This window comes from Carex rostrata, chromosome 3 (genome assembly GCF_964058835.1).
Source record: "Carex rostrata chromosome 3, lpCarRost1.2, whole genome shotgun sequence".
In the NCBI taxonomy this organism is placed as follows: Eukaryota; Viridiplantae; Streptophyta; class Magnoliopsida; order Poales; family Cyperaceae; genus Carex; species Carex rostrata.
The window spans coordinates 4898814-4910037 of record NC_135920.1 but is presented as its reverse complement, the minus strand read 5'-3'; the positions used below and the strand labels follow the sequence as shown (position 1 = coordinate 4910037).

General features: G+C 36.4%; 2 protein-coding genes across 5 annotated transcripts; both read left to right on the top strand.

The window, feature by feature from the left end:
- The first annotated feature begins 263 nt into the window (after positions 1-263).
- LOC144551050 (protein FAR1-RELATED SEQUENCE 5-like) lies at positions 264-7198 on the top strand. Of its 4 annotated transcripts, none has more exons than XM_078298849.1 (6): positions 264-615; positions 927-1092; positions 3512-3614; positions 4374-6167; positions 6736-6789; positions 6949-7198. In XM_078298849.1, exons 2-5 carry the CDS (start codon positions 983-985, stop codon positions 6781-6783), a joined length of 2055 nt encoding a protein of 684 aa, XP_078154975.1. In that variant the 5' UTR covers positions 264-615; positions 927-982; the 3' UTR covers positions 6784-6789; positions 6949-7198. The 4 variants fall into 4 exon arrangements, with proteins under 4 accessions (XP_078154975.1, XP_078154976.1, XP_078154973.1 ...); XM_078298850.1 differs by having other exon boundaries at positions 432-692; XM_078298847.1 differs by having other exon boundaries at positions 467-615; positions 880-1092.
- Positions 7199-7725: 527 nt separating this feature from the next.
- LOC144551052 (20 kDa chaperonin, chloroplastic-like) lies at positions 7726-10558 on the top strand. The gene is made up of 5 exons (XM_078298851.1): positions 7726-8009; positions 8956-9135; positions 9246-9401; positions 9654-9731; positions 10205-10558. Exons 1-5 carry the CDS (start codon positions 7881-7883, stop codon positions 10379-10381), a joined length of 720 nt encoding a protein of 239 aa, XP_078154977.1. The 5' UTR covers positions 7726-7880; the 3' UTR covers positions 10382-10558.
- Positions 10559-11224: the final 666 nt, after the last annotated feature.

Genomic DNA, 11224 nt, shown 5'->3' with positions numbered 1-11224 from the left:
TCAATTTGGATATTTATTTATTATATTTCCTATTAATAAAAATTTCGGAGAGAAGACGCGATACGCACACCTGAATTTGAAAATATAATAATGACGGACTTGATTAAAAGAACAAATAAGCGATATCAGGTGTAAATATTTTAAAGAGTAGTTTTGACTTCACGCAGCGCACGGAGAATCAAAACAGCGATGTATTATATGGTTCGGACGCTGCATGAAACCAAAACTACTCTGTTAAATGTTTTACCCGATATAAGTTTTTACTTTATATCCATCTACTTCCTGGTCCGATCCCGTGAGGCCTCGGGACCTATTACGCTCTCTCTGGACAGCGAATCTGCTGTTGCGTTCACTAGAAAATAACTGCGTAGCGGTTTTAACAGATCAGGAAAACAACCCGCTTCATAATTTCTGTTTCAATAGAGTCGTACAGTCCCTTTTTAGTATCCTTCGTCTCAGCTGATCCAATCCGTCTCACGACGTTCTTCCCTCTAGTGCGATAGAAAACCCTAAAATCTCCTTTTCTCCCTTTCCCTCTCGAAAACCCTAAAGTTCCAAACTAATACACCAGTAATTGGTGAAGCGAAGCTCCAGTTCGCGGTTCTCTTTGAACTCGTAAGCTCCATTTATTGTGTTTCTATTGGAATTTTTTTCGTAGTGCTGCCCGAATCTGTGTGGTTAGCAACTTAAAGGTGAGAAGGAGAGAGGAACGAAGGAAACCAACTTAATTTTATCCTATTATTGATTTGTTGGCGGGAAGCGTAGAGAAAAGAATTGAGACCCATCTTATATTTAGTTGCTGAAGATCAAATGTAAAAAGAGAACTAATTACTATTCTCTCTAAATTTACCAACGTTGGTTCCATTCTCTTGTATCCAGCTGCTACTTGGTCTTACCTCAGATTCTCGTCGTTTATGTTTCTCCAGAAGGATGAATTGAGGTGAGATAGATTGAAGAAAGGGGAAGAGAAAACTGAGGAAAGATGTTGCACATGGTTCAGGCTGATGACAGTGGAGGGGAGCAGCAATTGCAGGAGCATGATCTCGACTACCCTCGCAACAATGGTGATGAGACTGTTGAGGCCCAAAACAGGTATGAAACAAGTATTAATCTTTGTTTGTTCGTGCTTCTATGACATGGCTGGGTAAGCACAGGCATACCTGGTGTGTAAATTAGCGTGTGCACTTCTGGTCATTTAGTATTAGAAACCGTTAAATGGCCCTGGCATATTAGTTTCTTGGGGCATCATTGCCCTTGCATTACAGAGGCACGAGTAGGTATAACTATGGGGAGGGGGGGATTAGTGTGCGCTTTTGGTAATTAAGTGTAGAAATTCTTAAATAATCATTGTAGAATATTAATTATGTTTGTCTGTTTTTTTTTGTAGTAGTAAAAGTTCTGAAATAAGAGAGGCACAGCAAGAGCAGATTTGTAATTGTTTTTTTGTTTTTTTTTTCCAATTCTATTTGGTGGGAACAAAAGAGATAATGAGAGGTTCAATTCACAGGAAATGACAACGTGTTATCTCATGCCTAATAACTTGAATTTTTCTAGAAATCAATCAAATTACAAATCAATGCATCCTAACGGAAATAGAGATTAAGTGTGGTTGTTATTGGAAAAGGAGGATGCCGCTATTTAATCAATCAGTAAATGATTCAACCAGTGTAGTTGCATATGTTGATGCAATCTGTATAAAGGCATAGGTTGAATTCTGGTCATTTAGTTTATCATAGTATGAGTAAAATTTTAATTAGTGTCGATATTACTTCATTGCAGAAATAAGTTATTTGAGGGCCTATTTGTTGATGGAAATAATCTCGAGTCGTGGGGGTATAATTGGTGAAGTTAGAGATGAAGTGTGCCTTTTCTATTGTTTTTATCTATTACTGTTTTTCTGATTCAATTTTAGGAATGTTCAAAATATTTTGAATTTTAATATTCGTCTGGTACAATTTATAAATGTTCCATGGTTGCGTCCAAATCTAAGCCTAACCTAGGTTCATTAAAAGTTAGTCGATTAATATGTCATAATTGTGTTTAAACTAATTCTGGAAGGATTTTTCATTGTCGGAAAATGATTGATTTGATATATTTTCTGCACTAATTCCTTGCCATACAAGCCTGAACAAAATGCTAAGCTTGTTTGGGAAAGTTTCTTTTAATTTTGCTTTAATTTATTGTTTATTGCTGTTTAAATCATTATTTTAAGATATTTTGCGTGGATAGGAATAAGATACTCGGTACGATATAGATTATCAATACATATATATTTTATTAGTTCCAATAACTGAAACAATATTTCAGAAATATACTCATATATGTTGTTAATTCTTAAGATAAGAAAATGCAAGTTAGAAACACAATTAAACTGATTACACGGTTTTTGATCCTTGGTGTTAAAATTTTCTAATGACGCCATGCTGTTATATGGCAACAGTGATTAAACTGTTTAACATATTAAATGGCACCCTGCCGTAAAATGATGCCAAATGTTTTTGAATGATTGATGACATTAAGAACTTGTTCTATTTTTTTTTAAAGTATGAAAACATAAATATGGGTGATATGCGGGAGAAAGAGAGGAACCAAAAGCAAAAGAAAGAATATAATTTGCAATATTTCAGGGAGCAAAATAAAAAATAGTCAATTCTTTAAAGCTTTTGGGATTTCACAGCAGTTCTGGTCTTTGTGTTATATTAGTTCCACATTTGTTTTGCCAAAGAGAAGAAACATTACATAGGGTTATATACCTGGGGTAGGCAGGTGGACTTGAATGTGCTTTCATCAAGTGTAGTGGTTGGATTTCTGTGGCTGTCTGGTTCAAACATCTGCCTGAATCCGGGTATATCGAAGACTCTATGGCTCAAGTATAATTAAGTAAAATATTTGATACACAAGCTGATATGTATTGTTTGGTATATTTGTATTTGTATTTGTATTGGATACTCAGCAGATATGGATATGATGGTTAAAAAAGAGTCTCAGGGTAATGTATGTGATTTGAATATGACAGTTTAAGTTCATTCTGAGGGTAACATATCTGATATTGAAATAGAGTCTCAGTGTAACTTACAAATATAATCTCAGAATAGTCTTAGATAGTCAAACGGTGCCAGAAATTTAATGTAAATATTTGCTTGCTAAGATATGGTTTCCTATAAAATCTAGTTCTATTGTTCAATACTGTTTGTAATTTAGCTTTTTCTCTTTTTGGAAACTTATCCAGTTCTAAGTTATGATGAATAAAAAGAAAATTATTATTATTATTTTTTTTCCTTTTCTTTTAGGGCGATTCTTATGTGTATCCCAATGTTCTTATCTAATATTTTATACGTCTCTCTCTGCTGCCTCTCTTTATTCCAAAAGTCAAACCCTAGTCATCTTTAACCTTTCTACATCAAAAAACCCTAATAGCATCCAAGTACTACCAAACACTACATCAAGTTATATTTATCCTTTCTTTTCTGCTGATTATTCTGGTGCAATGCTTTTTATTTGACTGTATCAGATGCTTGCGGTGTGGCATCACTCAGATTGGAACACCCCACATGCGTCGGGGGCCTGACGGGCCAAGGACTCTTTGCAATGCATGTGGCATTGCCTGGCGAAAGGTGTGCTGTGATTCTTTCCTCGTTATTATTTTATATTACTTCTTAAGCCTTTATTTTCTTCTGCTTTATTTATTTTACAAGTTGGGCTCCATACTCATTCATGTTAAAACCAAGCCTGATAGGCTGGGTACCGACCTGTACAGTGGCATCTTGAGCTTCTCTTGCTCCTGTTGTTTTCTCTGTGTTTATACTTGAGCTAATGTTATCAATGGTGTAACTGATTGGTCAATTTAAATTAATGCACCTGCACTGTGGACAAAGTGAAAAGTGCTGAGCGAACCCTGAGACAGTTATTTAATATGACCATCTCGGCAATCTTTATATATAAAGTTTGAAATTGAGATCCAACATTTTTATGCATGATCTATGTGGTACCTTCGAAGATGTTGAACTTTTCAAAAGTTATAATTTTATTATCCTTAATGCATTATGAAATGATACTCCAATAGCATTAACTTCTAATGGTCATAGGCAGGCATCATGTCCAAGAACATGTTATAAACTTATTGTTTGGTTTTGGAAATATTTTTTGGATTGATGTAAATGTTGTCAAGATTATCGTATTATGTCAATGTCATGGGATTCTATTACAGAAGATCAAGAATTAGATAAATAAAGGGAAAATTATAACTGCAAAGAAGCTAAAATCAGCTTGTAATAACATAATAGGTATGTGTTTACAGACACATGCTTTTCTGCCTTCCCACATACATTCTTTTTCTCATTCTTCTTCGCCTTTCTAACATGCGATTGCTATAGGGCAAGATAAGGAAGAGAATTGACACTCCGATTGCTCCTGATGAGACCTCTTTGTCAAAGCTCCTTCCGGAGCTCAACATGGAGTTTGAGACAGAAGACAGGGCCTATGAGTTCTACAATCGTTACGCAGGTCATGTGGGATTCAGTGTGCGCAAGTCTACTTCCCGGAAAGATAAGGCCTCAACTGAGCGTGTCATCAATGTGCGCTGCTTTGTCTGCTCTCGTGAGGGCTACAACAAGGACAAGAAGTCCCTTGAGGCCAAGAAGCCTCGTCTTGAGACCCGCATTGGCTGCCCGGCCCGCATGGTCATTAAGCTGATTGAGGGGACCCGTTATCGTGTTACTGATTTTAAAGCAGATCATAACCACCAGCTGGCTCCACCTAGTACCATGCACATGTTGCGCTCACAAAGAATTCTTATGGAGTATCAACCGGGAAATGATTCAGGTGAGTTGTCGGATGAAGGGACGGGTCACTCTGGTCCCACACCAATTAAGACTTTACCGCCGCCTATTACCCGACCTGTGGGGCCGATGAGGAGTGTTAATTTCCTTCCGGCTGAGTACTCTAACTACTTACCGTCAAAACGGTCAATTCCTATACAGATGGGGGATGGAATGGCAATTTTGAAGTATTTGCAGAGTATGCTGCTCGATAACCCAACCTTCTTTTATGCAATTCAGGTTGATGAGGAGGATAAACTGACAAACTTTTTCTGGGCTGATACAAAATCACGCACCGACTTTAGTGCATTTGGGGATGTGCTCTGTTTGGATACTACTCATAAGATTAATGGGTATGGGCGCCCATTAGCACTGTTTCTGGGTGTTAATCACCATAAACAAACCATAATTTTTGGCTCTGCGTTGCTCTACGATGAGTCTTATGAATCCTTCAAGTGGTTGTTTGATACCTTCAAGATTACAATGCATGGGAAGCAACCTAATACTGCATTTACTGACATGTCGTTGCAGATTAGTGCAGCCATGGCAGCATCTTGGCCTGGTACTACTCACCGGGTCTGTCCCTGGCATGTGTACCAGAACTCACTTAAGAAGATTAGTCATGTATTCCAGAGCTCAAAAACCTTTAATAAAGAGTTTTCCCGGTGTCTCTTCGAGTCAGAGGATGAAGAGGATTTTCTATTTGGTTGGAGGTCGTTGTTAGAGAAGTATGACCTGAGGCACAATGAGTGGTTAATCAAGCTGTATGATGAGAGAGATAAGTGGGCTTTGGCATATGGTCGGCACATATTCTCGGCTGATATAACCACCTCCTTACAGTGTGACAGTCTCACAAATACCCTCAAAAAGTTTCTTAACCCGCAAATGGATCTCCTGTCTTTCTTTAAAAACTATGAAAGGGTGGTAGATGAGCACAGGTATGCCGAATTACAAGCCGATTTTTATGCAAGCCAGAGTCTTCCCAGAATCCCACCGGCCAAGCTTCTCAAACAAGCAGCGAATATATATACGCCAGTGGTGTTTGATGTGTTTAGGAAGGAGTTTGACATGTTCATGGACTCGGTTCTGTACACCACCTGTGAGGTGGGGACGATCTCTGAGTATAGAGTTGCAGTTGCAGAACGGCCTAAAGAGCACTTTGTGAGATACAATGCGAGTGATTGTTCGGCTCTGTGTAGTTGTAGGAAGTATGAGTTTATGGGAATCCAATGCTGCCATGTGCTGAAGGTGCTTGATTTCAAAAATATAAAGGAGTTGCCTCCGAAGTACTTTTTGAAGAGGTGGAGCAAGGATGCAAGAGCTGGGGAAAGCCAGGGGAATAGGTCCCAGGTAATTTAGGAACTAATTGTTCTAAATTGAGATTTATCTAAGGCTTAGAGTCTCAGTTGCTGAGTTGCACCGTTGAAATTAAATGGGTTATGATTGGCATTAATTGCACCTTTTGCAATTTGACTGGGTTAAAATTGGCGAAAGTTACTGACATAAAGCTTAATTTCGTAGTTGTGACTCAATTGGGTTTAATTAAGGCTGCATTGCACAATTGAGTCTACTTGACAGTTAGTTGGGGTTAAATTGAGCTTAATGTTCCTGACTATAATTTGAATGTTAATATGGTTACTTTAGGGATTACTTGTGCAATTAATGCTTACTGGTGCTTATTTGATGCTTAATTGCTTACCCCATGGTTCAATGGAGTCTTTGAATCGTAGTTTGTTTATAGAATTTGGCCATATTGGTGTTTAGTTTTGTTATAACAGTATCGGTTTGCTACTATTTGCATTTTTGATAACAAATACTAAACATCAATGCTATTCATGTTTCTGTAAGAAAAATGACTTGTTATTCTGTAAGAATCTTGTACTAATAAACAACAATTTTTGTGTGGTTCTGTTTACAGGATTCTCCAGTTGCGAACATGCACCATGCCTTCCTTGGTTCCACCTAAAACCAGGTCATCCATTTATGAACCCAGTTTTGTATATACCTTTTTTTTTCTTAGTAATTGCAATCTTTATTGTATATACATAATTGGAAATGATTTAAACCATGGTGGCAGCATTTTCCTGTTGTACACATGAAATAATTAACAGTTGTTTTGGGTATTTTGCAGGAGTATATCAAGGTGTGACAAAGGATTTTATTCTTGATCTTGGATGGACCTGTTAATAGAATTGTTAGTAGTAGTTGGTGACAATCTAATTTTGGATACTATTATTTTAGAAATATTTGATTCAAGACATTGCCTGTATAATATTGTTGATGTTTATCTTTTTTATTGAATTCCACTGCTAGTTCGTGTTTAGGAATTTGCTTAGGTACTGTGCAAATGACTTGGTTGAGTAAATTATGTTGGTTGGATATTTTTGATTGGCTTTATTTGTCTTATATGCTTAAGCTCTGTTAACTTTTCATGTGTGCATGCTTGTGCCTGTGTAGGCGCATGTTTAGCGAGTGCGAAGGAACCACCTTTCTGCTGTTTGTTGCGGAAGAAAAATTGCACAATCCGTTAACTGAATTTGCTATTGCAGTACAACTGTACAAGAGTTTGTTGTGTAATGTTTTCCTTGTTTAGGACAAGATTAGAGTAAAATGGGTCGGATTTTTTGTTTTTATTTTGTTGGGTGTTTAATAAGAGAGTAAGGTTAATGACAATTATTTATTTATTTTGTCCTACTTTTTTAAAGCCTTTTTAATTACAAAAGGATAAATTTTTATATTAACAGCTATCTATTTCCATCCCATCAAGCAAGTACACACACAGCGCATCACAAGTTAGTCCTGAATCTCCTGATAACATAAAAAAACATTAGAATCTCGCTCGTTTAGGAAAAATACTAGTTTCTAAAATGTAAGCTGTTGATGGATCTATTGGGCTTAATCTAAACTCGGCCCGTTAAATTCAAGAAGCGCCATCGGAGACCCTCCATGACCTTTCCAGAAGCTTCTTCTCCGTTCTCTTATCTTTCTACCTTATAAGTGTATTATTCTCTTCTCTACATTTTACTCGTACAACTCGGATCTTATCAAACCTTTGCAATATAAATGGCGACTGTACCTCTTTCGGTTCCATCAATCAGAGGCCTCCGCTTTTCTTCGCTAACACTCAGGCGCTCTCAGACGAGCTACAGTAAGCCTCTGGTCGTGAAGGCAGCTACTGTGATAGCTCCAAAGGTACTTGATTTTTTATTTTATTTTTCTGTATTTCTTACTTAGAAGTTACCTTGGAGTAGACTAGCTGTTTTTTTTACTCTAGTGTTGAACCAATTTCTCAAAATGTTGAGCTTTTTCAGTTACAAGCTCTCAGCACTGTAACATGTATGCAACAGATCTAGACAACTGACAAATTGTACAGTTTCTGAAAAACAACGTAAACAAAGTGAATGTACGTTTCAGTATTAGTCAGTACTCAGTACAGACCAGGACTTTGTTTGGACTACATGTGTCAGTGTCAATCAGTCAATGGTTCAATTGATTGGATTATAGTGAATTGAAGGGTATTTAGGAAAGATAATAATCTCATTAAAGTTCATTCTATTTGTACATTTTGTCAAATAGTTGATTAAAAGTATACTTCTAATGTATAATTACATTGATAATTTTATGTTTTGGACATTAAATAGGCAATGCGTACTGACCTGTTGTATCAGGTCAGATCACCCAAGTCATCATATATGATTTGAAGTTTTATATCCTTGTTATACACAGTTAAGTCGAATGCTCAAATTTAGCTCTGAGTGGGCAGCAAGTGAAAAACTGTGCAACTACTGGCAGTTTGATATAATTCCATAGAGGAGTAAATAGGCTGGGGTATTAGACCCCGATCATATCATTCTAATTCTATAAAATCTATTCTTTTAGTGTGATTTGGTACAAATACAGTAGCAGGTGGACTGTGATGAGCTCTATTAACCCATTGCCTAAGCATATAATATTTCTTACTATGTAGTTGTGTACCTTCCATCTTCGATTTTGATCCCCGACCAGGAATGTCTGATAGAGATATGAAAACCTGATATTTTAATGTGAAGTTTATTAACTTGTATGGATTAATTAAATATAGCATCAATTTATGTTCATAATTTCTTCATCTAAATTTAATTTTTCTTTTGTTGATTAGTACACATCAATAAAGCCAGTAGGGAACAGAGTTTTGGTCAAAATAAAGACAGGGGAAGATAAGACAACTGGAGGCCTCTATCTCCCCACCACTGCCCAGAAAAAGTCGCAAGAAGGTAAAGTTGTTGCCACTGGAGACGGTACCACTGTTGGTAGTACCAAAGTTGATATCTCTGTGAAGGTATGTACTCATCTAATGTATGTTTGCATCATGTATTTGGAAACTAAATTGTTTACTTGGGCTAATGGTATGATCTTTTTCTCTTTTCCTTGTTTACTTTGAAATGACAGGAGGGTAATAAGGTAGTGTACTCAAAGTATGCTGGTACAGAGCTTGAATTTGATGGAACCAATCACTTATTACTGAAGGAAGATGACATTATTGGTATTCTTGAGTCAGACGATATAAAGGATCTAAAGCCTCTGGGCGACCGTGTTCTTATTAAGGTAGTCTTTGGTTAATCTAAGATATTAATGTGGTACTGCTTATGTACTCGATTTGTTTTCTCTTGATTCCTTTTTATCCTTGTAACTTATTAGATGGGCGCCTGGCATTCATAGCGAATGTTGCAATGTGAATTAACTAACTAAAAATTTAATGCGTTGGATTATATTTTATCTTTTAAATTTTATATGTCATCACTTGTAGGTTTTTACTAATATGACCGTAACCTCTTTCTCTGCCTCTCTATCTCACAGGTTGCAGAGGCTGAAGAAAAAACAGCTGGTGGATTGATTTTGACAGAGCAAGCGAAGCAAAGGCCTTCTGTTGGAACTGTATGTTATGTTACTATAATATTTTCCCTCTATAAGTTGCTCCTTGCTGCTGTGCTTTTGTGCTATATTTTATGGTTTGCTGGAGCAAATTATGTTTGTCAGTCATGGCTGAGTTCTGGAATTAGAAGTGGATGGTACCGCCTGGGTGCTAGCAAAATCTGATGGTGCCCCCTGGGTACTTGCAAATTTTGATGCTACCCCAATTTTTTCTGAATTCACACTGGTATATATTAAGCATTGAATGACCAAAATCTGAATTCTGAACCAACCTATATCAGAAATTGCATAATTTGGAAAAAGAAAAAAATACACAATGAACTTGAACCTAAGCATCATAAATCCTGAAATAGTGGGTTACATGAAAGGCATGCAAATCCAACCTGAACAAGTTATCTGCCACCTCTTGTATAAAAGTAGTAGCTCTGTCCCATGCAATATCAGTAGCATTAAACATATGTTAAATGGGATGATAGGTTGTAGCAGTGGGACCGGGATCCCTAGATGAAGATGGAAAGAGAAAACCCATTGATATAAGCCCGGGAAGCACTGTTATGTACTCCAAGTATGCCGGAAGTGAATTCAAGGGTGCTGATGGCACCGACTATATTGCACTCAAAGTGTCAGATGTCATGGCTGTTCTTTCTTCCTAGTTTTTATTTTTCTTCTGAAATTTTGTTCAATTAGGTGGATGCTGTACCTGGAATTTGTGTTTTTCCTTGGAGAATTTGATTCTGTGCACTTTGTTGAGGTACTAGCAACTGTAGAGATACTGGGTTTGTGCAAGCTACCTAGTGATAAACATGATTAAATTAGCTTTTTAAGTATCAGAATTATCAGAATTATTCCGAGTCATTTCTGAATTATTTCCGAATTAATTATTCTTGAATCTCCTCTCTGGCTTGGCCATGATCACCATATAAATGGTTGCTAGTAGTGGACAGTTGCAGATAAGATTATCTGCTTGATTAAAGAGAGAAATTTGATATGAAATTGCAAATCTGACTGCTTGCTTGTTACATAAGCAAAACGACAGGACACAAGTTTACACAGGAACGCATTAATGGATTGTAGAACAATTATATTTATCATACTCCGAACAAAAATAATTTACCCACTTATTTATTAATGTTATTTAATTTGGTGCTCCTAAATATAGTCTCAAGATTCGCGAATTAAACTTGAATAATTCGTATTTTTGGTGATGTCAAGCCGAACGCTAAATTATTTGGTTGATCGAAATAAATTCAAATAATTCGTGAATTTTACTAATTTTTCTAAATTTTATGAATTATTTGCGAATTTTTTTCAAAACATTTTTTTTGTTTTTTTTTATTATTTTTACTCTCTTACAAGATTGAGATCTCTTATTTGGATAATTATGAATTATTCTTGAATCACAAATTTTTGACTTTGTCGAACCGAATCCGAATAATTCTGTCGCTATATGTTCATAAAGATTAGCAACATTTATTTGAGATGTTATGTATCAGATT

Excerpts from the sequence above, each read along its gene's own strand:
- LOC144551050 (XM_078298849.1), top strand. The coding sequence starts at position 983 with ATGTTGCACATGGTTCAGGCTGATGACAGTGGAGGGGAGCAGCAATTG. Across the intron at positions 3,615-4,373 it reads GTGGCATTGCCTGGCGAAAG|GGCAAGATAAGGAAGAGAAT; the intron begins GTGTGCTGTGAT and ends CGATTGCTATAG. Across the intron at positions 6,168-6,735 it reads GCCAGGGGAATAGGTCCCAG|GATTCTCCAGTTGCGAACAT; the intron begins GTAATTTAGGAA and ends TTCTGTTTACAG.
- LOC144551052 (XM_078298851.1), top strand. The coding sequence starts at position 7,881 with ATGGCGACTGTACCTCTTTCGGTTCCATCAATCAGAGGCCTCCGCTTT. Across the intron at positions 9,136-9,245 it reads AAGTTGATATCTCTGTGAAG|GAGGGTAATAAGGTAGTGTA; the intron begins GTATGTACTCAT and ends TTGAAATGACAG. Across the intron at positions 9,402-9,653 it reads GCGACCGTGTTCTTATTAAG|GTTGCAGAGGCTGAAGAAAA; the intron begins GTAGTCTTTGGT and ends TCTATCTCACAG.